A 26190-nucleotide genomic window follows, 5' to 3' on the forward strand; every position below is an offset into this window, starting at 1 on the left:
TATTCTATCCCATTTCAGTTTTAAAAGTTGTTCTCCTGTGGGATATGTCCCCGAGTTTGAGAGACCTGGGGCAGAGGACAATTCAGGCTCTTCCCACCTCCGAGATTTGGGGGTGCCGGAAGCGTCCCTGGACCCCCGTTCATCTTTGCCCCGAGACCAAGAGTGCACGAAGCCAGCCCCTGCACCCCTCTCGGCCTCCTGTGCCGTCCTCGGTCACCCAGCCCCTCCGCCCACACCTCTGCAGCGGCCGGTGGTGGGTCAGTGGTCCTTTTTCAACACGGTCAGAAGAGACCCAGCATCAGAAGAAAGATCTGGACCAATGGACGTAGGACCGCAGGAGGGTCCCTTCCTGTTCCTGAAGCTTCCTGCTTCCGGGCTGTCCCCTCACGCCCCCACCCCGCTCACCAGGCAGGGACTGAGAAAGAGCCCACCGGCCCTCCCTCCCCCTGCCCGCTTTACCCTCACCGTGTCCTGCTTCCCAGTCGCCGAACAACAGGTGTTTACCCCTCTTAGTCTCCAGAGCTCACACCTCCCTCTGCACCTGTCTTCGCTCAAAGCAGCCATTTGTATTAAGTCGGTCAACCTCCTTTGCATGATGAGGGGTACCCCAGGGCCCCCTGGGCTTTCCGGGCCGTTTCGAGGGACAGTCTCATGTGGAGGTTAACAATACAGACCACGGATGACAGCATGTCAACATCTGGGTGTGATTCGGGGCAGATGACTTAGCCCCTCCGTGCCTCAGTCCTCTCATCCGCAAAATGGGTACATAATAGCAGAAGCTACCTCATGGGCGTGTTAGGAGGGGCCAGCAAGTTAAGATTCGCAAAGCATTTGAACAGCGCTTGCTGTGTGAAATCAGATGGTGTCGAACAGTTGTCTTAAAGCGTGGCTGTAAGGAGACGTAAAATCATCTAGGCCTTATTGGGCGGGTCCTTAGAACACAGTGTTCTAAGCATGTGTGTCTGAGGCCATATTCCCCCCCCCCCGCCCCCCGTGAAGTGGCTACGGTCATTACGATCATTTTACAGATGACAGAGTGGTGCCCAGAGAGGTTTAGTAACTTCCCCGTGGCCACACAGCCCCTAGTGACGGAGTCCGTTCCTGAAGCAAGGTGAGCTTCATAGAAGGAGGCTGAGTATTCCAGCTGCTGTCGCTTGAGGACCAGTGAGGCAGTTGTGCAGAGCTCGGCCTGTGGGAGGTGGGACCCACAGCAGCCTACCCCGCGAGCATCGCAGGTTTTAGCGGTCGGGCAGGTGTGTGAGTGAGGTCAAGGCTGCACAGGTGGCCCGGGCCCGGCCCAGGGGGCTGTCACGAGCAGAGTGGCTACCATGAGGGACCACGAGGCCCCCGTGCACCCGCTCCCCTCTCCTGGAGGGCCACTTTGGCACCCAAGGGATTTAGCTGCCTCTGGCGTCATTTCCCCCTCCCCCGGAGCCGGGCACTTGTCCCGTAGTAATTCCCGTGCTGTTTGCTGTGACTGCAGCCGATTATCCCCCTGACGATGTGTCCTCGAGTCTACCCGGGCGTCGAAGCCAAGCTAGCAGGCCTGTCGTTCCCTTCGTAGGGCATCTCTGTCCTCCGGAGGAGGGGCACACGGCGTGCAGACTGCCCGGCCCCGCGTGGCGTGTCTCCGCATCCGGCCGTCCCTGGAGGCCCCCTGCTTGCGTCCCTCCTTTATGTTGCCCTCCCGCCTCAGTCAGCCAGGACTCCGGCCCCTTGCTCCCCTTCGATCTTTCCGGGGAAGGCAGCAGCGAACAGCCCCGAAAATCGCCGCCCCCTCGAGGCCCCTTCCATCCTCGGATGTCTGTCCCTGGACCTGGGTGTGTGCACCTGTGGGTGGTGAGGGAGAGCGAAAACAAAGGTTCCTTCCCATCTTTCCCTTGATTCTTCCTTTTGAAGGAAGGGACTTGAAAGTCCTCTGCCGGCCAGATTCTTCGATTCTCAGGTTGCGTCCTTACGCAAGACCGCGTTGGGAGTTGCGTTTTCGAGGGGTTTCTCGTGTGCCCGCGGACCCGGAGTGAGGGGCCGTGCTAGCGTGGGCCTTCCCGGAACTCACCCCGTCTCGCTCGCTGCTGAACCCTCAGCGCCGAGAACAGTGCCTGGCACAGGGCAGGGGCAGAAAAATTGTCTACAGTTAACGACTGGGGCCGTTTGGTTCTCGGAGCTCCCCCCGCCCCCACGCATACCCGGCACCGCTTGGAGCGCACGCTGGGGGCTTTGGGAAGCTTAGGGAACCTCCCAGTCTCAGCAGGTGAGGCCGAAGCCAAAGCCGAACTAAAGTGTACGAGTTGCCTGAAAATTAGCGGGCGCGCAGGGCCAGCTCCCGAGGCCGCTGTCCACGGGGCGTGCTCTGCATTCGGACTCAGCCTGCTCTCCAGGTGTAGGGCTGAGGGGCGCCGGGCAGGGCCGGGCGGGGGGTCCTGGAGGCCGATTAGCCCCCTGCTCCCCGCTCAGCCCTCCCCGTTATCCCTCCAGGCCGGGTTCGCAGCCTCTCTGGGCCTCCAGACTCCGTTCGGCGTCTGGAAAACGAGCATGATGGTGGCAGGGTCTACCTCACGGGTTGTTGCGAGGAAGTGAATTAAAATACGTGGAAGGTACTTAAAAAACGGTGCGGAGCGCAGAGCAGATGCTATCCCCGTGTTTATTATTATTTTATTGCCCTTACGGTTATTATTCTCCCGCATGCTCAGTGGAAACCTTTCCGGCTACGGAGAGACGATCCGCCGCCGGGTACCGGATGGTGCGGATCCTTGTACGTTTCCTGGGACCCCGTGATTAACATGTTGTAACGCGTGCGTTTCAAGCCGGCACCGGCTTCAGGAAGCAGGGCCTCTCCCTGGGGGCTGCGGGACACCAGGGACACGCGTCCGCGTCCGGGGGAGAGTCAGCAGGGCCCCTGCCTGCCGGCAGACTGCAAGCGCAGGGGGCAGGTGAGCGAGCGAGGCCGTGCGCGCGCCCGCGTGCCTGTCGGCCCCGCCTCCAGCCCCCGTCCTGACACGGTGGGCGGGGCCGGGCCGAGCTGCCACCGAGCAGATGCGATGTCCCGGGAGGCTGTTTGCTGTGGCTGTCACCATGTTTCCACGATCCTGTGACAGCAACCCTGCCCCGACGTTAATTTACATTACAGCCAGTGCACCCCCCGACGTGTGTTTTTAAAGGGTATAATTTCTATCAACTTCAATTAGAGCTATTTTTATTTTTGTCACCCTGAAGAATTTCCCCGCGGTTAAGCTGTCGTTTTTCACTATAATACCCCTGGCAAGGGCTGGGGAAAAAAAAAAAATTAATAGTCTAGTGATCACTTAGCTAATGCACTGTCAGCGCTTGATAAACTGACTGCCCTGGGTGAGACGGCCCAGTTCCTTCCACAGTAATTATGTCATGTTCACCTGCAGCGGGCAGGGCCCCTCTGGTGGAGGTGCGGGGCTCCCCACGGAGCCCAGGGCAGGCACCACCCCCAAATCTGTCTTTGCGGTAATTTAGGTGCACCAGGGTGGACGTCTGCCCATCCTTCTAGCTGTGTGGCGTTCGACAGGTTGCTAAACGTCTCTGATCCACTTTGGAGAAGGGAGCATACCATAAAGGTTACCGCTCACGAACCCCCTGACCTCCCTAGCTCGGGGCAAGAAAGGAGGTGAGGCCAGAGGGCAGGTGCGTGGGGAGCACCGGGGCCATCCGTGCACGGACAGAGGGATGTTTGGGAGCCCCGGATGAGGCGTGGCAATTAAACCAGGCACCCACTCCTAACACAGGAGGGGCAGACATGGGGCTCTGATGGGCCGTGAGCCTGGTGTGGGGACAGAGGGAGCAGCCGCACCTGCAGGAACGGGCCTTCCGTCACCTGAGTCGGGTGCGATAAAGAGGAAGGACCCGCCCTTGTGCCCAGCGCCGTGGCGAGGCTCCAGGGATCGTGTGGTGTGGCCCCTGTGTGGCTACGTTCACACAACATGCTGGAATTGATGGCCGCAGGAGGACACGGTGGGAGAGTGTCACAGAGCGTGCCCGTGGCCCAGCTACCTGTGTCTGCACCGCGGCGGTGAAGGCAGGGGCCAGCGGTGACGCCACATGGGACAGAGTGCGCGCACACACATGCACACACGCACACACGCACAGGCCAGGCTGGGGCGGCATCCTGCCTGTGATGTGGGGCCATGATTTTGTAAGGTGTCCTCCTGGGGGAATAGCAGGAAAGGGGACGCCAGGTCTCCGTATGACTTCTTGCAATCACATGTGAATCTGTAAGCGTCTCAACAGAAAACGTTAAGATTGAAACAAAAACAAAATCTGGCTCACATCTCTCTGGGCTCCCTCCAGACGACAGCCACAGCCTTTTACGGGACCCAGGAGGCCCCTGAAATGTCACCCCTTTGCTTCCCTTGATCTCTGGCCCCACAGGCCCCCTTGCTGTCCCTCAAACACACTGGGCACACACCTGCCTCGGGGCCTTTGCATGGGATGTTCCCTATGCCTGGAACCGTGACCTTATGCGTCCATGTCGTCCCTTCCATGACTCAGATGTCTCCTCTATCCGCCGTGTTGGGGACATCGTGGCAGGGCCTGGGGTTACCGAGTGCCGCCTGGGGGGAGGGTAACAGTCTGGGCAGGTGTGTGGCAATACGGGAGGAGGGCGGGGGGGGGGTGGCCAACTCCTCCTGGGGAGGGGAGCTGGGGACACAGACCACGGAAGCAGGCACACCCTTGGCTGAGGAGGAAGCAGAGGATATGGGGGGTGACACGTCAAGCAAGAGGGAGGCACGGGGCATTGGCGGGCTGGGAGGAGGCCTCGTGGGCATTGACGGTGGCTTCTGCCCCGAACCCTGAAGCGAACCTCGGCCCTGCCCCTGGGGAGCCAGCACCATGTACAGATGGGGAGGCCAAAGCCCAGAAAAGTAGAGTCACTTGCCTGCAGGCACACAGCTCTTAGGCGGCCGAGCTGGGATGTGAACCAGGCAGGATGGTTTCTGCAGCTGCCCTCAGCCCCTGCAGGACGCCTGGAGGAGAGAACGGAGGGTGAGTCCAGCGGTACTCGTGTGGGTGACAGGTGCCTTCAGGACACGTCAAGCTAGATAACCAGCCGTGGCCCCACTGTTCCTACTTCTCCTAGCCTTTCCTCTGCCCCCGTCAAGGCTCAGCTCCCCTCCTCCCACAGACCCCTCTTCCCCCGCCTTTTGGGAATAGCGGCAGACGGTACACCCCATTCCCCACCGCCTGCGGCCACGCAGCCTCCTTGCTGCTTCTAGAACAGAGATCCGCAAAGTGCAACCCGCGGGCCACATCCATCGGGCAGCCTTTTTATGTACAACCCATGAACTAAACGTGCATTTTACGTTTTTAAAGTTGCAAAAAAAAAAAAAATCAAAGGAAAAAAATTTCATGATGCGACAAGTATACGAAATTCAAATTTCCGTGTCCACAAATAAAGTTTTATTGAAACAGCCACACACTCTTATTTTCGTGTGGTCTAAGGCTGCTTTAGCGCTACGATGCCAAAGTTGAGTAGGTTCAACAGAGACTATAATGGTCCTTAAAGCCAAAAATACTGTCTGGCTTTTTCAGGAAAGGTTTGTAAACATGCTCCCACCTCAGCGCCGTCACATTGTCACATTGACTGTTCCGTCTACCTGCCACACCCTTCCCCCACATACCTATCTCCACGGCTAGCTTCCTTGTTTCCTTCAGGTCTCTGCATAAATGGCCCCTGTCACTGGGGCCGGCCTATGGAGAACTCTAACTTTACTCATCCACCTCCCTACCTAGCCTCTTCTATTTGCCTTCCTGGCACTTTCTACAAACACATGAATATGCCTGTCACTCCAACCTCTCCAACAGGAAATTTAACTGTTTTGTTTGCTGCTGTATCCCAGGCACAGTGTAGGCATTAGGTGCTTAATATATGTTTATTGGATGGATGGATGGATGGGTGGATGGATGGATGGATGGATGGATGGACAGACAGATGGATTGATGAACAGATGGCCAGCCGGATGGATGGATGGATGGATGGATGGATGGATGGATGGATGGATGGACTGATAGCCAGACGGATGGATGGATGGATGGATGGATGGATGGATGGATGGATGGATGGACACATAACCAGATGGATGGATGGAGAGATGGATGGATGGATGGACAGATAGCCAGATGGATGGATGGATGGATGGATGGATGGATGGATGGATGGACAGATGGCCAGCCAGATGGATGGATGGATGGATGGATGGACAGACAGATAGCCAGATGGATGGATGGATGGATGGATGGATGGATGGATGGATGGACAGATAGCCAGACAGATGGATACAGGCATTAGGTGCTTTATATATGTTTGTTAGACGGATGGATGGATGGATGGATGGCCAGATGGATGGATGGATGGATGGATGGCCAGACGGATGGATGGATGGATGGATGGATGGATGGATGGATGGCCAGACGGATGGATGGATGGAGGATGGACAGATAGACAGGTGGGTGGGTGCATGGTTTGTTGGATAGGTGGATGGGGTGGATGAAAAGCTAGGCTGGGCCTAGCTCTTGGATGCCACGGAGAGTCAGAACTTTGGTAAAGGGTTTTAAGTCAGCAGGATGAGTGATGTTTTGGGAAGATCACTCAGACCAAGGCATGGCTGGGGATGGAGTGGGCCGGGCTGTATGCCCAGAGACTGATGAGAGGCTGTCTCCCTGGGAAGTGGGCCTCGGCAAGGGTAGGATAAGGGGACCCCGGGAGAACCGGGGTGTCAGACAGATCAGTCCAGCTCCCCATGCCGGCCTCCAGCAGGTGGCCCTCCAGGTTGATGCCAAGGACTCAGGGGCTCCATGTCCCCGGGGGCTCTTGCCTGGGCTGGACTGGGTCACTGACAGCACTCTGTTGCCTGCAAGGCATTAGGGAGCGCTCTTGCCTCTGGAAACAGGAGACTCCTCCATGCAGCTTTCTGCCCTGTCCCAGGCCATGAGAGGGAATCGCTGCCTCAGAGGCCTTCCTTGAGGGAGGGAGCCAGGGACATGCCTTCTAGAATGTTCCCTCTGGCCACCAGAGCAGCAGAAGCTGGGCCTGCCTGCCTCTGGCCAGTTCCCACTGGCCCGCCTGCGGTCCAGATATCCTACCAGCCTCCCTGTGACCCCAGCCTTCCTGGCCACACCTGCCCCACCCAGATATGTCTCCCGAGGCTCCTGGTGCATTAGCGGCAGACTCTGGCTTTCCAGTAAGGCTCTCCGAGACATCTCACGCCACCTGCCATCCCACAAAATGTGGCCAATGCAAGTTACCCTCTCTGGGCCTTGGTTCCTTCATCTGTATAACGGAGCCTAACAGTTGCTCCCGTCCCCACCCCCACCCCCCACCCCGACCCGGGGAAGTCTAAGGTTTAATGGGCCGACACCTGCCAAGATTAGCAAGATGCCTGGCCCCTGTAGGTGCTGTGGGTGCGCAGCTGCCACCAGAGCCCATAGGCAGGCGAGCCCCGCACTTTACGGTCGTGCCGCACGAGCTTTCCACCCCGGCCCTTCGGAGACACCGTGTTCCCGGCTTGGCAAGAAACCCCCGCTTTATCTGAACCGGGAGGTTCTTCGGCCCCAGCAGCCCCAGGCCTTGATCCGGAGACTTTCTCTTTGCAGCAGGTGGAGTTGGGGTCCCTCGTCTCCCGGGCTTCCTGTGCGTCAGGCTGTGCTAGGCTGAGTCCTTGTGACCGCTCAGGCTGTGGGTGTGGGTCTCCGCACCCCCCTTTTACGGGTGAGGAAGCTGAGCAGGCCGGGCGACCTCCGTCTGCCTCCCGTCCTCTGAGCCTCAATTTCCCCCTCTGTACCGCAGGTTAGTCATACTCCCCCACCTGAAGGCGCAGCTCCGGGGGGAAGTGGTTCTGTGCACGCTTCGCAGATCGTCCAGGTGGGGAGCCGTGACCCTCTGTCCCCTTACGTGCTTGCGGCAAGCTGTCACCTGGCCAGACTCGAAGCCGGGGACAGAACCTGGCTTTCATTTTTCTGAGTCCTGGATCACGTGTCCGCTTGGACTTCTCTTGTCCTCCAGGCTGGACGAGCCTGGTGCCTCGCCCCCTCCTTCCAGCCCCTGAGAGGGGGGAGCACCTGGGAGGGCTCAGGTGGGGAGGAGAGTCAGATCGAGACCCCCGGCCGAGCCGGCGACCCTCCCCACCCCACCCCCACCGCCCCGGTGCTGCAGCCGAGCGCCCCTAATTGCTGTCACAGATGCGGCAGCCACCAGCCTCTCCAGCACGATCTGCTGTGTCGCGTGAGCTTAATTAGTCCCTGATTACTCATTTACTGGGTGCTGTGTGTATTCCACATCTAATAACTTTCCAATTACGCCCGGTCTGCGCCGCACATTTAATAACCCTTTAGTTGTCTGCGTATCGGGGCCTCTGCGTTCAGCAGCCCAGTCTCCCCCTGACCCAGAGCCTTATCGTTCCCTTTACTGCAGTGTTTGGAGTTCTCTGCTTGCCGTTACGGGGCTGTTACAGGGAATTAAGGGGCGTCAAATTCCGTGTTTGGGCCTCTGATGCACCAGCTCGCGGTGCAGAGCAGGGAATCCCACCAGACAGAGCACAGTATCTTTGTGGGTGGGAAGGGGGAAGGGCGCCCCCACGGCAGGGCTGGGCCGTGTCCCCTCACTTCCCTCCCGGGCAGGCCTGTGACCCCCGTGTCCCCCAACAGGCAAGAGGTCTCCGGCCGGCTCAGCAGGCGCCCCTTAGCCAGGCCCACCCAGCCTCCCAGCCAAGGCTCACCTCCGGCCATCCCTGTTTGGGCGGGAGGTGACTTTCCTCCCGAGCTCGGCTTCCTGCCTTCGCCCGATTTTTCCTTGGGGCAAAGGGAAGGCCGTGTTCTTTTGCGCCGTCGGGACCCTGGCGTCTCCTCCTCTCCTGCAGCCCCACACCCTGTCTCCTTCTCCCAGCCTCGCTCCCGTGACAGATCGGTCACAGCCCATCAGCAAACCCACTGCCGTTTTCCCGCGGCACAAACTTGCGTGCTGGGGACCGCGGTCCGGCCTTGCTGTGTGTCTGCTGTGGCCGTGAGTATGGGAACCAGGCCCTGCTCGTATTCAGTGGGAGGCAACTGTGTGCCAGGCGCTGGTGGGTGTAGGTGCTGGACAGAGGCCACAGCGCTGGCCTGATTCTCAGCTGTCATTGTGACCAGCTGGGGGACCTGGGGCAACTGTCTGGACCTCTCTGTGCCTCAGTCGCCTCCTCTACAAGGTGGGAGTTAAGGTAGGGCTGTTGGAAGGATTCAATGGGCTGTGGATGTCAGGCGCTTGGTGGGCCCCTGGCGTATAGCAGGTGCTCAGTAAATCTAGGGTAGGCATCACTCGCCCATTTTCCAGAAGTGTCACCTGAGCTCAGAGCAGTCATGATTGCCTGTCACCCTTACTTATGGCAGCAGCTAAGCAGCTCAGTCCCACATCTGCTTTATTCGAGGCCGGCACACCTGGCTTCCTGGCGTGCCTCCTGAGCCGACTTGGAAGAAAACTAAGATTCAGGGTCGTGGTGGAAAGTGGAGGGACCCCTGCCCCAGTGACTGCAGGGACCCCTTGATTGCTTCGGGGCTCCAGGCCGGCAGCAGGCAAGGAGGGCCTGGAAGGTGGCCCTCCTGGCTGCGGCCCAAACCCCCCAGAGGCCAGGCGGGCCCTCCAAGGCACCAAAGCCTTCCCCGGCACACAGCCCTCCGGGCTTCGTGGGGTCCGCCGGCCGCCGCACCCCTTTTCCTCTTGCTCCTGATGCTTCTGCTTGCAGGTCATGAGACCAGCTGCCATTTCTTGAGCACCTACTACGTGCTGCGTACCTTTAGCATCCGATTCTCCCCACGGTCCCTTTGGGCAGTAGACGCTCACCGCGATCACGCCCACTTTATGGGAGACGGGACTGAAGCCCGGCGAGGCTAAGTCACTTTGCCGAGATCTCCCAGCCGGGGAGGGTGGCCGGGACCCAGCGTGCACCCACGCGGGGAGACTGAGAGGTGGGGGTCTGGCTGGGCCCCCCGGGAGGGAGGCGGATGCGGGCTCTGCCACAGAGGCTGCCGGAGGGAGAAATCCTGGTGTCCTGCCCAGCGTCTGGGCTGCTCATCCCTCAAGCTGGAACTTCCCCGGTTTTCAAACATACATGCCGTGCAGGCTACAACACGGATGAGCCCGGGACGCGTTGCCGAGCGAAGGGGCCACACGCCGGAGGGTGGCATATGAATGGCAAACGTCAGAACAGGCAAATCTGCGGAGACAGAAAGGCGACCGTGGCCGCCTGGGCTGGGGAGGGACGACAGGTGACTGTCAGCGGGTCGGGCCGCCGTTTGGGGTGACGAGAATGTTCTGAGATGGATTCTGGCGGTGGTCGTGTGGCTCTGAGTGTGTTCGAAGCCCCTGAATTGTATGCTTTAAGTGGGTGAACCGTGTAGTTACGTGAATAGCTCAGTAAGACGGTTTTTAAATGTTTTTAATGTTTATTTATGTTTGAGAGAGAGAGAGAGAGTGAGCAGGGGAGAGGCAGAGAGAGGAGGAGACAGAATCTGAAGCAGGCTCCAGGCTCCGAGCTGTCAGCACAGAGCCCAACGCGGGGCTTGAACCCACAGACCGTGAGATCATGACCTGAGCCAAAGTAGGACGTTCAACCGACTAAGCCACCCGGGCGCCCCACAATGAGATTATTTTTTAAAACAATCCCCCCCCCCACCCGCCCCCGACTGCTCCGAGATACTACTGATTTCCAGGGCCCCCAGGCAGGGAACAGGGTATGCCCCAGACCCCGTCCTAATAGTCCTTTAAATGGAGACAGGCCCTGGGGTTGGAACTCATGGCTGTGTAGAGAGGGCACTGTGAACGTGTGGGTTCAGATGCTTTTGTTTAGTCGAGAATTGTCATCCGTTCGGCTTTGAAACCTGAGGAAAGGGGACTTCACCTCCGCTCGATGGTCTGGCTGGAACCTTGGCCTCCACCTAACGTGAGCCAACACGAGATAATCCGTATTCACAGGACCACACGCACCCGGCAGCCTTGTCCGTCCGTTAATACTGACTGGGCCCCGCCAGGAGTCACGGGCAGCTGCTGCTGAGCACGGAGGAGCTAGCCCAGAGGGGGGACTGGCCTCCGGGCCCCTCGTGGTTCTGGCACACCGTGGTGCCAAGGAACATTTCTGTCTGGGCCGGGCACTGTTCGAGAGCTTGACGTGTTGTATCAGTTAGTTACCCACAGCTGCCGCGTAACAAGTTTTAGCAGCTTTTAGCAACACATTTATCGTAACACGACGCGGCCGGGTCCTGCGCTCGGGGCCTCACGGGCTGCCAGTGGAGGCGCCGGCCGGCCGCGTGCTCATCCGGAGACTCAACAGGTTCACGCAGGCTGTTGGCAGAATTCATTTTCCCGGGGGACACTGGGCTGCTACGAGCTCCCACGTACAAGTGTTTGCGTGAACGTGGGTGTGGGGTTCTCTTGGATACCTACCTGCTCCCTTTGAAGGCTTTGTTCAAACTCCACCTGCTCCAGGAAGCCTGCCTGGATTTCCCCAGCCCCCGGGAGGGCTTCTAGGTCCCACAGTGCTTGTCGTCCGCACCCCTCTTGCCCAGTCAAAGCCTCTTTTGCCGCCTGTCCGTCTCTGCTGAAAAGCCATGTCCCCCAGTTGGTGTGTAACAGCTGAATCTTCTCCCAACTGCTTGGGTTCAAATCCTGATGCCTCCAGTTACAGGTAGGAGCCCAGGTCACTTTGTCTCTTCATGCCTCTGTGTCCTGGTTTGTGACAGGGCTTTTGGGAGGATTAAGCGTGACACATAGGTGCTCAGTAAGTGGGGTCCCCCTGCCCACAGCTCCCCCTTCTGGGAGCCACCCCTGCCCTCCAAGGGCAGCCCTGGGCTGCCTTCCCCCAGCAGGACCCTGGTCCCCAGGCTCCAGGAGGAGAAGCAGGAGGGGGACCTCTCCCCTCTCTCCCTTCCACCAGCCCGTGGGCAGGGGTCAGAGCCAGGGCCCCCCACCGCCCTCCTCCACTGCCCATCAGCCCACCCCGGGGGGGCTTTCAAGAACGCAGCCTGGTTTGGCCAGGTGCCACCCCCGTGGAGAGTCTCCAGGCTGGCTGGATGAGCCATCCTGTGACTAACGGTGGCCCCAGCGGCCTGCGCCTGGCAGAGTTCCCCCAGAGGATGAGGACAGGACTGTAAGAGCAGCTAAAACCCGACAAGACGGGGTACGGGTGCGGCTCCGGGGTCCCTGCCATGCTGATGGGCCCCCGGCCCCTGAGCGAGCGAGCCAGCGAAGGAAGTGTGCTGGGCTGGGGTGCCGCCTCCTCCTGGCTCCAGCCTAAGCCGCCAGCACGCCCGTGGGATTTGCGGGGGCTGTGGTCTGGGCCGTGTCACCATATGGATCCCATAAATTAAAGCATGCCCGGAAACAAACGGTAAACGTATCGCCGCTTGCAGGGAGGGCTGGCGGGGCCCCGGCTCGCCCGGGGGATTCTGGGCCATCCATCTCTCTTAGGGCACTTTGGTTTCGTGGCATTAATCCCTAACTGGATCAACAAGGAGTTGTTTTCCGACAGCCATACCGGCCCTGGGGCTCAGAGGCGGGAAGTGGGGGGTCGCCAGTGGCAGGGACTGGCCCCCAGGCACTCGGGGCAGGGCCTGCCTCCCCCAGGTTGGAGGTGTTGAAGTCCCGTGGGTTGGGTCGACCCCGCCTCCGAGTCTAGCGGCTCTGAGGCCTCAGGCTCCTTCGCGCCCCTCTCTGAGCCTCGGTTTCCCCAGATGTGGGAGAGGGTGAGGCAACCCGCATAGTCAGGGTCAGAGAGACAGAAAGCGGGATGGTGGGTGTCGGGGGGTCTGGAGACTTAGAGCACACCAGGTACGAAGTGTCTGTTTGGGCGAGAACGTTCTGGAAATGGGTGGAGGTGACTGTTGCCCGTGGTGAGCAGTACACTTAAAAATGGTCAAGATGGTAAATTTTATGTGAGATGTATTTTACCACAGGGAAAAAAAAAGACAGGACGCCTGGGTGGCTCAGTGGTTAAGCGTCCACCTCTTGATTTCCGCTCAGGTCGCGATCTCACCGTTCGTGAGTTCGAGTCCCTCATCGGGCTCTGTGCTGACAGCTCCGAGCCTGCTTGGGATTCTTTCTCTCTATCTTTGCCCCTCCCCCGCGTACGCGTTTTCTCTCTCTCGAATAAATAAACTTTAAAAAAAAGAAAACAAGGGACGCCTGGGGGGCTCCGTCGGTTGAGCGTCCGACTTCGGCTCAGGTCACGATCTCACGGTCCGTGAGTTCGAGCCCCGCGTCGGGCTCTGTGCCGACGGCTCGGATCCTGGAGCCTGCTTCGGATTCTGGGTCTCCCTCTCTCTCTCACCCTCCCCTGCTCACACAATGTCTCTCAAAAATTAAAAAGCATTAAAAAAATTCTTGAGAACGAAGACACAGGGGTGGGGGATGGGCTGACCCCCTGCAGAGCGGACTGAAGGTTAGCTAAGTTAATTGTTACGGTTATAATTAACTAGCACATAGTTATTGCCAACTCCTGGCAGGAGCTGAGGGGGCTCAGGGAGCAACGGGGCCAGTGGGTGCGACCCCAGTACCCAGCGGCCAGCCCGGTGGCCTCGGGCAGGGTTCACTGGGCAATCTTCCTGCTGGTTTTGCTGGGGACCGGCCCTGTGCCGCCCTGAGCCAGCCCAGCTGAGTCCTTGATGGCCAAGCCGGGCCATCGTGGGGGCGGGGGCAAGAGTGGCGTCCGGGGGCCCACCCACTGGGCACCTCTGGGCAACTGTGCCCAAGACTCACCATGTCCCCTCCTGTCCTTCCAGGTCACCTCTGCATCTCTGGAGGCGTCGACAGCCGTCCACCCCCCAGCCAGGGAGCCTGAGCCCCGGCCAGGCGCCCCAGCAGAGAGCACGCCCAGAGGCCCCAGGACAGCCCAGGAGCCGGGGCCCGCCCGCTGTCAGCAGAGCGGCTTGGACGGGGCCGGAGCAGACCCCGCAGGCGCAGGTAGACGCGGGCTCTTTTCCGTCCCCGGGTGCCGGCGCGGCTCATGCCGTCCCCGGCAGGGAGGGCGGCTCCCAACACGGAGCTCGGGCACAGACCTCCGCCCCGCGGTCTCCGCATGGCTCCGGTCTCCCTTAACTCGCGTTGGGATTTTCTCGTTCACGCTCCTCGCATGGTGGTTTGATCAGAATCCCTTGCTTCCTGACTCTCTCATCCTGGATATTCACAGACGGCCCCTGTTTGTTGTATTTATTATCCGGGACGCCACGGTACTCACCCGTTCGTCTTTAAACGACCCCGAATGGGGCGCCAGCACCCACCGCCCACCCGCCAAGACACGCCCTCCGCCTGGACGGGCCCCGCCCCCAGGGGACCACCCGCGGGCGCGTCTCTAACCGCACACCTGTGTTTGCCCAAACCATGATGATGGTTTCCTGGCGGTTTGGGCCGCCTCTCGGCCGGCTGCCCTCCCCAGACTCCGCGGGTCCCTCTGTGTGGTCGCCGCCCTGTGCTGCTCCGGCGTCCTGCGCGCGACCCCGTGCGCGCCCTCTCTCCGCCAGTGGTGCAGGGACGGTTTCTGGGCTTTTCCATCATGGATACGCAGGCGCCGGGGCCTGGCACACATCTGTCTCCCGAGTTAGCCTCAGCTGGGCCAGGGGGAACCAGGGCGCGTGGCTGGGGGAGGACGCTGCCCACCGATCCCGTCGTGCCCATCTCGCCGGCACGACGCCGCGGAGACCCCGCCTGCTCGCCCATCTCGGCCCTTTCCCTGACGACTGTCCCTCCTTGGGTGATGGGCCTGTGAGTGTAGAGTCCGGAGGGCTGCGCTGCGGGGCCTGCGGGACCCGGGCCGGGGGCAGTGAGTGGATCCCAGGCAGGCCGTTTGGCTGGATGTGGGGGTGTGTGGGCGCCTGCGTTCTTATCCGGGGAGGGTCCTAAGAGCAGGTCCTGAGGCCGTATTTCTGTCCGCAAGAGCCCTCCGAGGGGGGCCCTGTATGTGTCCCGCCTGTCACTGCCCAGAGAGGACTGAATCCTGAGACCCGTGCCAGCCCCCAGTGTGAGCCCACGCTGAAAGCGCTTGTTAGCGGGCCAGGGCGGGAGGAGATGGGCTGGTGGATGTGCGGAGTGCGTGGTGGGGACATCCGCCTGCAGGACAACCCCAGTGCCCACCCCTTTCTCTCCGTGATGTGCTCTGGGCAAGGGGCACAGCGGATGACCAGGGGCTCACGGGCCGCGCAGCCCTCTGAGGGATTCCCAAACCCTGGCAGAGGGGCACGCGGGCGGTGGGCGGGGCACGCAGGTGGTGGGCGGGGTGCTACGGGGAGCCACGCCCCCTGGCGCCCGGGCGCTCAGAGCCCTGGACCAGTGTCTTCTGCTCCGTGCCTGTTCTTCCTCAGCCGAGAGATGGGAACGAAGGCTAATTGGGGGAGGCGGGGGAGGCTGGCTTACAAGGGCAGACGTGGGTATCCCCTGGGACGGAAGAGCGTTCAGTGCAGGTCTGGCCCCGAGTGCTGGCACGCGTGGGCTGGTGTCAGCGCCCCAGTCACCTGCCGCGCCTCTTCCAGGCAGCGTGGAGCATCCTGGAGGCTGCTTCCCCGCCCTGCCCCCTCCACCCCAATCCCGCCTCGGTTCTGGGTAATATCCAGCAAAACTTGACCCTTGGGGACTCTCCCCTCCCCCCGCGGGTGCACACAGGGCCAGACCCGGGCCTTGGGCTGCCTGGGGCAGGGCAGGGGCCCAAGGCCCCCGTCTGCCAGCTGCTCCTGTCAGGCTGCAGCCCTGCCCGGAAGGGGGTGGGCAGCTTCACAGCCAGAGACCTGCCAGGAGCGCAGTCCTGGAGCAGGCCCCTCCCCGGGAGGCCGCTGAGGCTGCTCAGAAACGTGACAGTGACTAATGGTTTATTACACACCTGCCACCTCTCATCGGGCGCGCAGGCACAGCCCCCGGGTCCAGCTGTGCACTGCCAGCTGGATGGCGGGCAGGCACCGGGGGTGAGCGCGTGCAGACACCTGGATACGGGAGCAGGGACGCACAGGAGCGGACCCAGACCCAGCAACTACGGCTCACACAAGGGGCCTCACGCAGGCACGTACATATAGATCCGTGCGCACAAGGGTCCGCACGCAGGCACGTACGTACAGATCCGTGCGCACAAGGGTACGCACGCAGGCACGTGCGTACAGATCCGTGCGCACCCACGGCCCCGGGCCTCTCTTACACCAGCATGTAAACACGCGTCGCAGACACACACGTACAGAATACACATCCCTATGCACACACACACACACACACACACACACATACTCACACACCACTTCCTCTCTCCAGAGCTCTGAACCCCTGTCCCCCCAACTGTCTGTCCCTGCCCTCTCATGGTGGCTTCCCCCCAGTGCTCCCTGGGGCAGGGGCCTTTCCCAGAAGGTCTGGGCAGCTACGGGCAGGTCAGAGGCGTGCATCTATTGCCTTGAGGGGTATCTACCCATCGCAGTCCGTTTCTGACCCTCAGCTCCCTGCAAACAGCCCGTAGACAAGGACAGCAGTGTGTGCCAGGAGAGGAGGCTGTCACTGCAGGAACCCTGGTGCCAGGTGACTGGGCTGAGTGCCCCCAGGGACACGGGTGGCCACCCTGCTTTGTTCTCTCCCAGAGGCGGATGCTGCATGCTTCCGAGTGACCCCTAGGATGTGGTCACTTGCTGACTGTCGGGAGTTTAGCTGTGGGGCTGCAAGGGAAGCGGGGACCTCAGGCCAGGATTCCTCAGGCAGGCAAGGAGTCTCCAGCCGGCGGGAGAAGGGCACAGCCGAAACCCGGCCATGAGGCAGCCTTCCTCGTAGGGTGACGAGCCCCCAGGCTCAGCTCTGCCCGAGATTGTTCACCCTGTAGCCCAGGCTGTGCCGTCTGCGTGTGGTATAAACTCCAGCGAGAGGCTGCTCCCAGTTCAGCACGAACGGATGGGAACAGGCATTCCGGAACAATTATCATTGTGCCGCCGCGGCCTCCTTGGGAGAGAAGCAGCACGATCTGCTGATGAGCGAGGGTGTGGCTTGTTGTCCGAGACCCAGGTCCAGGTTTCCGAGTCAGCGCTGCGCTTCCCAGCCATGGAGGCTGTGCAAAGTTCAGAACCTTCCCAAAGCGTAGCCGCCCCAGCTGCGAGTAGTTCGTGGTAAAAATGAGGTCTTCCCGTAGCAGGATGTCGGTGGGATGGATATCAAGGAGCCGGCCAGGGTTGCCATGCAAGGCTGTGCAGGTTGCACACTGCACAACTCCAGGGTGTGCCATTCTCCTTGTGTCTCTGTGAATGTGCTCTCTGTGTGGTCATCCTGTGCAGCCCCATCGTACAGCTAAGTGGTGGCCCCATAGTTGTGCCGCATGGACCCTAGATGTCCTTTCCGAGCTGCGGAACGGCTTCTAAAGTAGCTCCTAGTATCTTTATTAACAGAGACAATGGAAGTCACAGACCCCTCTCCTGGAGTTGCCGCGGGGGCGCAGGAGACCAGGCCCCGATCGACTCTCCAGCGACAGCCGTGTTCCCAGGGCTCCTCTCTTCCTCACTCGCCACGTCGGGGGGCCGGGCCCCGTCGCGGGTGGTCTCTGGGTTCCTTCTGTCCCCAGAGCTGTGGCTCTCCTCCCACCCAGAAAGCCTCCACTCGCATTACTCCGGGCTTTGGGGACCCCGGTTCGTGGGGCAGGGGCGAGCAGGAACGGGGCTGTGGGGTGGGAGGGTCAGCGAGCGTATCTCACACCGCGCTGGCCCCTGGGTCGGCCCAGCAGGTGCCCGACCTCTCCCTGTTCTCATGACCCACCATGGCGGTGGCGTATCTCGGAAGAGGTCTGTCTGACCTCGCTCCTGCTGCTGCCGTTCGGGGACGACCACCGACTTATGTCTCCAGACAGCACACACGTACCGCCTTGCAGCCTGGAGGCCAGGAGTCCAACGTGGGTCTCCCTGGCCTGAAAGCAAGGAGTGGGCAGGGCTGCGTTCCCTCTGGCGGCTCCAGGGGAGAATCCTCTTCCTGGCCCTTTCCGGCTTCGGGAAGCTGTGCGGATTCCCCAGCTCACGGCCCCTCCTCCACCTGCACAGCGGGCGACGCGGTGTCTCTGCTTCTCCAGGCGCATCTCTGCCCCCTTCTTCCACCCGTGAGGGCCTCGTGTACCCACAGGATAATCCAGGGTGCTCTCTGTCCCCAGGTCTCCCTTACTTCCCCTTTGCCGTGTGAGGGACCCTTGGGCAGATTCACGGGTTCCAGGAAATAGGACATAGACGTCTTTCGGGGCCGTGATCCGGCCGATCACAAAGTCACTCATAAAATCGTTGGGGCACACCCGCCTGCGGGCGCCGTTACAGACGACCCTGAGCCCGTTGTGGTTCCCGGCTTCCCTTTTGCCTGTGTCTCTGCCACCTCTTGGCTTCTAGAATGCTCTGATGCCATCGCCAGTGGACACGGGCAGGAGAACACATAGGAAGAAACACTGGATGCTCCCTCACCTTGGCCTTGAGGGGACCCACGTCTCTTCCGTTGGCCTGAACCCGTTCCCACCACATCCGGGTGCCAAGGGGGCCAGACGGTGACGACAGCCCGCTGCAGGAGGGGCCGGGCACCGTTGAGGGCTCACTGGTCATGTGTGCCCCAGCCGCACGCTGCACGGGGCTCCGAGAGCTTGGGGCCGAGCCTTGCTGGTCCCCCGGACGCCCTCCCCGGGTCCCTGTGTGCTTTCGGGGCAGGGCTGGGCGTCCTCCTGTCCTTTCAGGGGCAGGGATGGGAAGCCTGGCCCCTTGGCTTCCAGCAAAAGACGCATCTTACCCTCGGGGGCTTCACCTGGAGTGGGCTCCTGCCTCCTCCTCCACTCCCTACTCCCGCCTTCTCCCTCGTCCCCCTGGGTGCTGTGCCCCGGAGAGCACTGGCACACACGTCCTTAACTCCTTTTCCGCTTCCAAGAAACCACCTGAGACGGCACATTTCCCGGGACCGTCCTGCTCAGCCTTGTCTGTGCAAACGGCAGGAAAATGCACGCTCACCTCTGCTCCCCTCTCTCTCTCCCACCTCCCGCCCGCCCCCCACCAGGGACACCGGGCAGCTTTGCTTAGCATGCAGGTGCTGGGGCTCACCCAGCTCTCCCGGGAAGGATGCCCTTCAGAAGTCAGGCCGAGGGCACCAAAGAAGGAAGCCAGTGGAGAATCAGGCGGGGTCCTAGGAGCTGAGCCCCTCAGGCCCGGGCTGAGTCCCCGCAGTAGGGAGAGCCGAGGGGAACATAGCACTGTGACTTGCCTGGAAGTCGAATGTACGTAGGTGCCCGCCGTGGGGCTGGTTAATTTTGGGGGTTCCTGCTCTCTAGGTACAAATCCCAGCCCGTGGTACCAGGCAGACGGCCTCCCTGTAACCCGGCTCTGTCCCTGCGAGTGCCCACAGGAACACCCGAGCTGGCCCCAGCCCCCCCTCCCCCCCCCCACCCCTGCGGAGAGCGCCTGGTGGCCACCTGAAGTCCTGGCCCCACAAAGGCCTTTGTCTCTTGGTTGGGCAAATGGGCTCCCGGCAGCAAGGGAGGGCCTTCCACTTGGGGACTTGGCTTAGGCCCTGAGAAGTGCTTGGCAGGCCTTGCTCGGGGCGGGTGCTGGTGCCCAGTGCTTTGACAGAGGACTCGGGGGACTGTGCCCCAGCTGCCAAGTGGCAGCCGCTCGGAGCGCCCAGGGGCCGGCTCGGCCGCTGCTTCTCCAGCCCTGCCCGCCCCCGCTTGCCGGCTGCGATGGCAGGGCCCCCGTCTGGCAGCCCGAGGGCCTCCCGAAGCCCTCACCTCTCTCCCTTCCCTTGTGGGGCCCCGGCCAAGCTGGGATCCGAAGTCTGTTTTCTCTGCGACAAGCCGCGTGTTTATTTTCTCGGGAATTCGGGTAACGCCGGGGAGCTCAGAGCCTGCAAGTCGGGGCAGGAGGTTGAGGAAGCCAGGCCGCCTTGAGGGGCCCTTTGCTGGTGGCTTCCTGTCTCCCCGGGAGCGTCTCTGAATCCTTCGCGGGGACTCACCCCCGCGGGCCTGCAGACCCTTCTCTCTGTTGCTCGGCGGCTTACCCAGGGTGCTTGGGGACTGCAGCCACCAGTTTGCTACTGTACAGGTTCGTGTGGCTCAAAGAGCATCATTTCCAAGCCTCGCCGTGCCCCACACCGACTTGCACCCGTGCCCTGATTCAGAGCAGAAACCGCGTGAAGACTGGGCGTCTCTCCCAGCAGACCTTTGCTCGTGTCTTCACCATTGCCTCTTCTGCACATCTGCACTGTCATTTACGTGTGTGCATTTGTTCACAGACATTCATTGAGCGCCCACCGCATGCCGAAGACCGTGTTGGGCAAAACGTGTGACACCAGGTGGCGTTAGGTGCCGTGAGGAAAAGTAGGGCAGGGGGACCCAGGGAGGTGACAGCTGCGGCTTTAGGCAGGGTAGACACAGAAGGCCTTGTTGAGGCGGTGATGTCGGGCAGAGAGTTCCGGGCCACCGGGAGAGCAAGTGCAAAGGTCCTGGGGCAGCCTGTGCACAGCACACTTGCCCTCTTCGTGGGACCACGTGTTGCTGTCTGTCGTCTTTCGCGCTCCTGAAACTGGCGCAGTGCGCGTAATAGGTGCTCCGTAGACGTTTGTCAACACAAATGTCTAATACGAGGTTTCGAGTCAGCTAGTGCCGAGGACCCGGACGGGGGAACATAACGAGAAAATGTGATTCTTGTACGCATAGGGGGCATACATCTCCTCAGGCTTCCTGGACTGGGGGTTGATGTTCCAAGCAGGTTCTTACTCCGTTCCAGAACCTCTCTTCCCTCTCAGGGTGCTGCTCTAAACTAAAATTCTATGGGGCGCCTGGGTGGCTTAGTCGATTAAGCATCCGACTTCGGCTCAGCTCATGATCTCATGGCTCGTGGGTTCGAGCCCCGCATCTGGCTCTCTGCTGACAGCTCGGAGCCTGGAACGAGCTCTGTATTCTGTGTCTCCCTCTCTCTCTGCCCCTGCCCCTCTCATGTGTGCTCTCTCTCTCTCTCTCTTTCTCTCTCTCTCAAAAATAAATACACATTAAAAAAAATTTTTTTAAATAAACTATAAAATTCTAGGGACCACTGGTGGCCTTTTCAGAGGTTTGACATGTTGGGGCCAAGGACACTAGGTCACCTGCACATGACTGGTTCTTTCTCCCCCTTGAACTCGGATGACTGAGAAGCTGTGAGCTCCCTGGATGAAACACCCAGAAGAGCGTTGAATGAGCAGCTACTATACGCCAGGTGCTGTGAGTCTAGGGAGTTATCTTCCTGGTTGTACACCTTCCCTGCAGCTACAGTGACACATGACCGTGAACTCAGGTCTGTTACCTTCCAGCCGGGAGGTCGGAGGCACGGGCAGGTTGCTTCCTTCGGGCGGCTGTAGTCCGTGGCTCATGGCTCCTTGGCCACATCACCGCAATCTCTTCTGTCCTCAGGTCGGCTCCCATGCACCTGTGCCCCCCCCTTACAAAGACCCTCGTGATTGAATTGCCCCCCCCCCCAGGTCATCCAGGGTCATCTGTCTGTTTCAGGGCCATTAGTTTAATCACATCTGCAAAGTTCCTTTTGCCAAGTGACGTGATACATTGACAGGTTCCAGGGATTAGAACACGCCCGTCTTTGGGGGGCCATTATTTGACCTGCCACGCCAGCCACTCTGGCTGGGCTGAGCTGGCCGTGTACGGCTGTGGGGCATGGGGCGCAAGCTCTCGACTGGAGAATGGGCAGGCTGGTGGGGACTGCGGCGGCCTGCGGGGATTTACTGGGCGCTGACTCTATGCCAGGCACCCCTGTGGGCGCTTTGCCAGGACCGGCCCCTCAGGCTTCGTGGCCATGCCCCAGGCGGACCCGAGACAGCCCGGCTCAGCCCCAGCAGGTGCACCAGGGGTCTCCCTGGGCCACTTTCTTCCTCTGGAACGTGAGGATGATGACAGGACCTTTCTCACGGGGCTGTTTCTGTGAAGGCGACCTGAGTTAGTAAGCTCCGCCTTTAGAATGGGGAATGGGGGCCCTCGGGGGTGCTCTCACCAGCCCGGCCGGGAAGCGTCCCGGAAGGGGCTGGATTCCCACCCATTCCAGGATGGTCTCGGTGCAGTTTGGTGTTTTCTCAGGTCGGGGCACAGCTAAGCCCTGGAAAGGCGGCCAAAGCCACAGCCCTGGGGCGGGTGGCTTCCTGCGCCGGCCCCCAGGCCGCCCTGGAATCCCCCTCAGAGTCCCCCCACCCCGCCCCAGGGACTCTTGCCTCTGCTCCTCCACGGCCCTTCCTCCCCACCAGGGCTGGACCCTCCTCGGCTGCAGCATCGTCCCTGTGTCCCCTCCCCGCCCACGGGGCACCCGCCGAGGCCTGAGGTCCCGAGTCGAGGGCACCGGGCCTGCACCCCTTCCTTCGGCCTGGGCTGCACCGTCCTTGGCCCTGTCTCCCTGCCATCTGCCCTTGGCGTTCCTGACCTCTGGGAACGCGGCCACACGAACGGCTCCTCGTGCCTGGAGCGTGCCAAGCACACCGCGGGGACTTGGCGCGCAGTAGGGGCTCAGAATAGATGCTGAACGATTGTGCGAATGAGCAAGGGTGACCTTGGGGGGCACTGGGACCCCCGTGGGATCCGGGGTCTTGTCTGCTCCCCGGGACACGGCCGTAAGTACCTTGGCCCGCCGGGTCCGCTCGGAGAAGCCCGGGGCCCGAGTCTGCAAAGGGAAAGCAGAAAGTGGCGACCACTCCCGCCACCCTCCTCCCTCCAGAGCTCTGTGTGCAGCCCGAGGGGGCGTGTGCCAGGGCGGGCCGGGGCCTGGGAGGGCCGAAGGAGGGCCCGCTGCCCACGTGCTCGTGAGCACGCGCGCTCTCTCCCCACGGCCTTTTCCGGAGTCTGCTCCCGAAACTGAATTGCAGAGCTGAGAGCCTGGCCCTGCTCCTCCTGGCCCTGAGGCTCCGCACCCCCCTCCCATCCCTCCCCCAGGCCGAAGGTTGCTGCTCGAGGCCGCCGGGCCGGGCCGGGGTGGGGAGGGTCAGGGGCTGGGACAGGCAGTTCTCATGGACCAGAAGAGCCCCAAATGGAAAGTGCTGCTCCCGGGTGAGTCCCCCGGGGTCGGCCCCGTGCATGAGCAGGGCCCAGGGGACTGATGTAATGTCCCCAGGGGCCAGAGCGGTGACCCTGTCAGGGCCCAGGGGCCCAAGGGCAAGCGCTGGAATCCTGAGGGGGTGTAGCAGGGCACCGAGGCGTGGCAGCAGGTACCCTAGCCGCCCGGGGCCTCCCCCGGTGTGTGCTCGATGCCCCTGCCCCGGGCACCCCCTCTTCCCCATGCCAGCTCTGGGCACCTGAGAGGAAGCACAGAGGAGGGGCCCTGAACCCTCCCCTCCCTTCCTTTAGAGGAGGGAGCACCCGATGCCCAGGACGGGGCCAGGTCTAGAACCCGAGCCACCTCCTGCTTCCGGAAGGAAGTAGGAGGAAGAACGGGGAGGGGTCGGGATGCGAGCCAGGCGGATCCAGAAGGCCGAGGGCACGTGCGTGCTTGGGGCTCAGTCTCCAGGAGATTCCGGGAGGGACAGGCGTGCATGGCACAGGTGATGCCAAAGCCCTGGAGGTCCCGTTCCCGTACCCGGTGGGGTGTGAGGGCTTCTCATCACCTCCCCTGCCCTCTCATCACGGCCAGCCTTGGGGGCAGCACGGACGTCTTGCGGGACCCCCAGCTGGCGGGTGGGAGGAGGCACAGACTCCGGGCCGGACCCTGCGCGGCCTGGCCTGGATTCGGTCTGATCCAGGAGGAACGCACGGACAGGCACACTCCCCTGCTCGTCTGTAGATCGGCCGGCCGGCTGTGCGGTAGTGATCTCCCCGACCCTGATAGTATTCAAGCGGAGCCCCCCAAACCGGTTGGAGAGTCGAGGAAGGGCAGCGATCAGATGGGACGCTCTCAGATTCCAGGTCCCCTCTCCTCCGTGCACCTTGCCTGTGCGACGGGAAGGGCCATAGCAGGTGGCGTTTAGCGAGCACCTACTGTACACTAAGGCGGTCTGCCCACGTGGCAGGCGCCAGTTCACAGAATCCTCACGGCGCACGGTGAGGTAGGCGCTGTTCTCCCCCCCTCCCGGCACAGCTCAGCCCCGCCTCTTCCAGGAAGCCTTCCGCGATTGCTCCGTCCCCGGACCCTGCCTTTTTCTGTCGTGGGAAGGGACCTTACTTGGCTTCTGCTGGGTCTAAACCGGGGCACTGTGAGAGCAGAGGCGGTGGTGTTACTTCTTGCGTGGGATGTTAGGGGGGAAACCAGGGCTGTCCCGGGCAAACCAGGACATATGGCTGCTCAGCTTGCAACATAATCACTGGCTGTTTGGGTGTCGCTTTTTCTGGTTCTTTCTCGCTGTTATTTCAAACAAAGACAGAAACGGGAAGGGGAAGGGGGGAGAGGAACGAGCGAAAGGCACAGGCCCTTGGGTCTGCTCCTCTCTGAAGGAGTCTCAGTTTCCTCATCTGCAAAGCGGGGGTGCCGGCCGCAGCTGCTGAGAGGGTCGCGGGGAGGAGTGGGTGAGGCAAAGCGCGTAGCCAACGTTCGGGGACAGTGTCGTCGTCGCTGGCAAGTGTCCCGTCTCTACCTGCGTCCCTCCGGCACCGACCCGGTGCCCGGGAGGGTCTGTCGTGTGCTTCTTGCCGGCCGCCTAGAAGAGGCTCTGCAAACACAGGTGCTCAGCAAACCTTTCTAGGATGGGTGGGTGGATAGTAGAGGATGAGCAGGTGGCGGGACGCGTGACTGATGGAGAACGGCTAAGTCTCCTCTCCTCCCCGGCTGCCTGGGGCGGTGTGACCGTGGTCCTGCCCCCGTGGCCCCCGTGGTCACCCACCGCCAAGGCAGGGCCAGGCTCCTCCGCGCCTCCTCCGTTAGGCCCTGGCCGCCTCCCTCCCCGCCTCCGGGTACCATCAGGACGGGCCGTCCCGGAGGGTGTGAGGACGAGGTCGCGACACACGTCTGCCCTGCTGGCTTGGGGGCGGGCTGTGCAGGAGAAGGCCCAGGAGGCCAGCTTCTGGGACCCCAGCCCCCTCCTGCCGGGCGGCCCTCTGCCACCAAGCCGGAGGCCAGGACAGACGCACAGAGTCCCTCCACCCCTTCGCCTCGGTCACGGTGGCACCACACGGTTTCCCTCACGGGGGCCGAGAGACCGTCCCAGGCACCCCTCGCTCCCCAGACGTGGTGTGAAAAGTGGAGCTCCGGACCCGGCCGGCCTGGGTTCGAATCCCGGCACTGCCACTTAGAGCTGTGTGCCCTGAACGAGCGGCCCGCCCTCTCTGGGCCGCTGCCTGGTGTAAACCCCACGGGTGGGGGCTGCAAGGGGGGGAGGGTCAGGGTGTGAGGCCCTCGGGACCACCCAGCTCGGCCACGGGGACGGTCAGCACCCTGATTGTCACTGCCCCCTCGTCTTTGCCGTTGTCTGGAAGCATCTGAGCCCTGTCACCTCCCACTCCACCCACACGCAGGAATCTCAACACCCCGACTGGGCCAGGGAGGACCCCCTGGGACCCTCACTGGGCCTGGGGTGGGGGACAGCCCACAAGTGAGACCCAGCTCCCTTCTCTGGAACGGAGTAAGTGCTCAGAAACGGGCTGGAAGACATCCTGGGGGCAGCCCCTGGCCTCTGCTCCTCTCTCCCCCTCACCCAGTGAGGTACAGGAAGGGCAGGAGCATTTATTAAGCAGCAGCTGCAGGCCAGCTTTCAAGCCATTTGCCCTGTTTGCAGATCAGGAAATAGTCTCAGTGATCCGGGAGGTTGGCCCCGGGCAGATACAGGGCCCAGGACCAGCCCAGCAATGTCCACCAGGAGCCAACCTCCACACTCAGGGGCGGCCTCTCTCCCACCTCCTTGGGCCCAAGCGACCGCCCCCTGAGCCCTCGGGGACCCCAAGCGCTGCTCCAGCCCCTCCCCAGCGTCAGAGCCAGCAAACCCTCCGCAGCTTTTGTCCCTGCACCGCCCCCCCCCCAAGCATGGCCTCAGGAACCAGACCACATGGGCAGAGGTGCGCGCCCTGCCCAAGGCTCAGTTCCCCGGGATCTCCTTCTTCCCCGGGCCCGGGAAGGCCACCTGGGGCATGGTTTCTGGTGCGGAGTGAACCCTGGTAACCTCGGGCCATCTGGAGCCTGCCGCCGTGGCCCTGCCCTGCGGCCACCACCCCAGGGGCTGGTCTGGGATGAGCTCGGTGACTGGGCGGGCTGGGCTGGCTGCCTCGAGCCTCCCTAATGGCAGGTTTG

At 61.7% G+C, this 26190-nt stretch overlaps 1 protein-coding gene across 5 annotated transcripts in view; it reads left to right on the plus strand.

Annotated features, from left to right (window-relative positions):
• The window catches only part of GSE1 (Gse1 coiled-coil protein), a 391234-nt gene that overhangs the window by 127756 nt on the left and 237288 nt on the right, over positions 1-26190 (plus strand). For all 5 annotated transcript variants that reach the window (XM_043599809.1, XM_043599807.1, XM_043599810.1 and 2 more), the window contains exon 2: positions 13771-13951. In XM_043599809.1, coding sequence (XP_043455744.1) covers positions 13771-13951 — 181 coding nt within the window. The remainder of the gene's footprint in view (positions 1-13770; positions 13952-26190) is intronic.

Source organism: Prionailurus bengalensis, chromosome E2 (genome assembly GCF_016509475.1).
Source record: "Prionailurus bengalensis isolate Pbe53 chromosome E2, Fcat_Pben_1.1_paternal_pri, whole genome shotgun sequence".
NCBI classification, from domain to species: domain Eukaryota; kingdom Metazoa; phylum Chordata; class Mammalia; order Carnivora; family Felidae; genus Prionailurus; species Prionailurus bengalensis.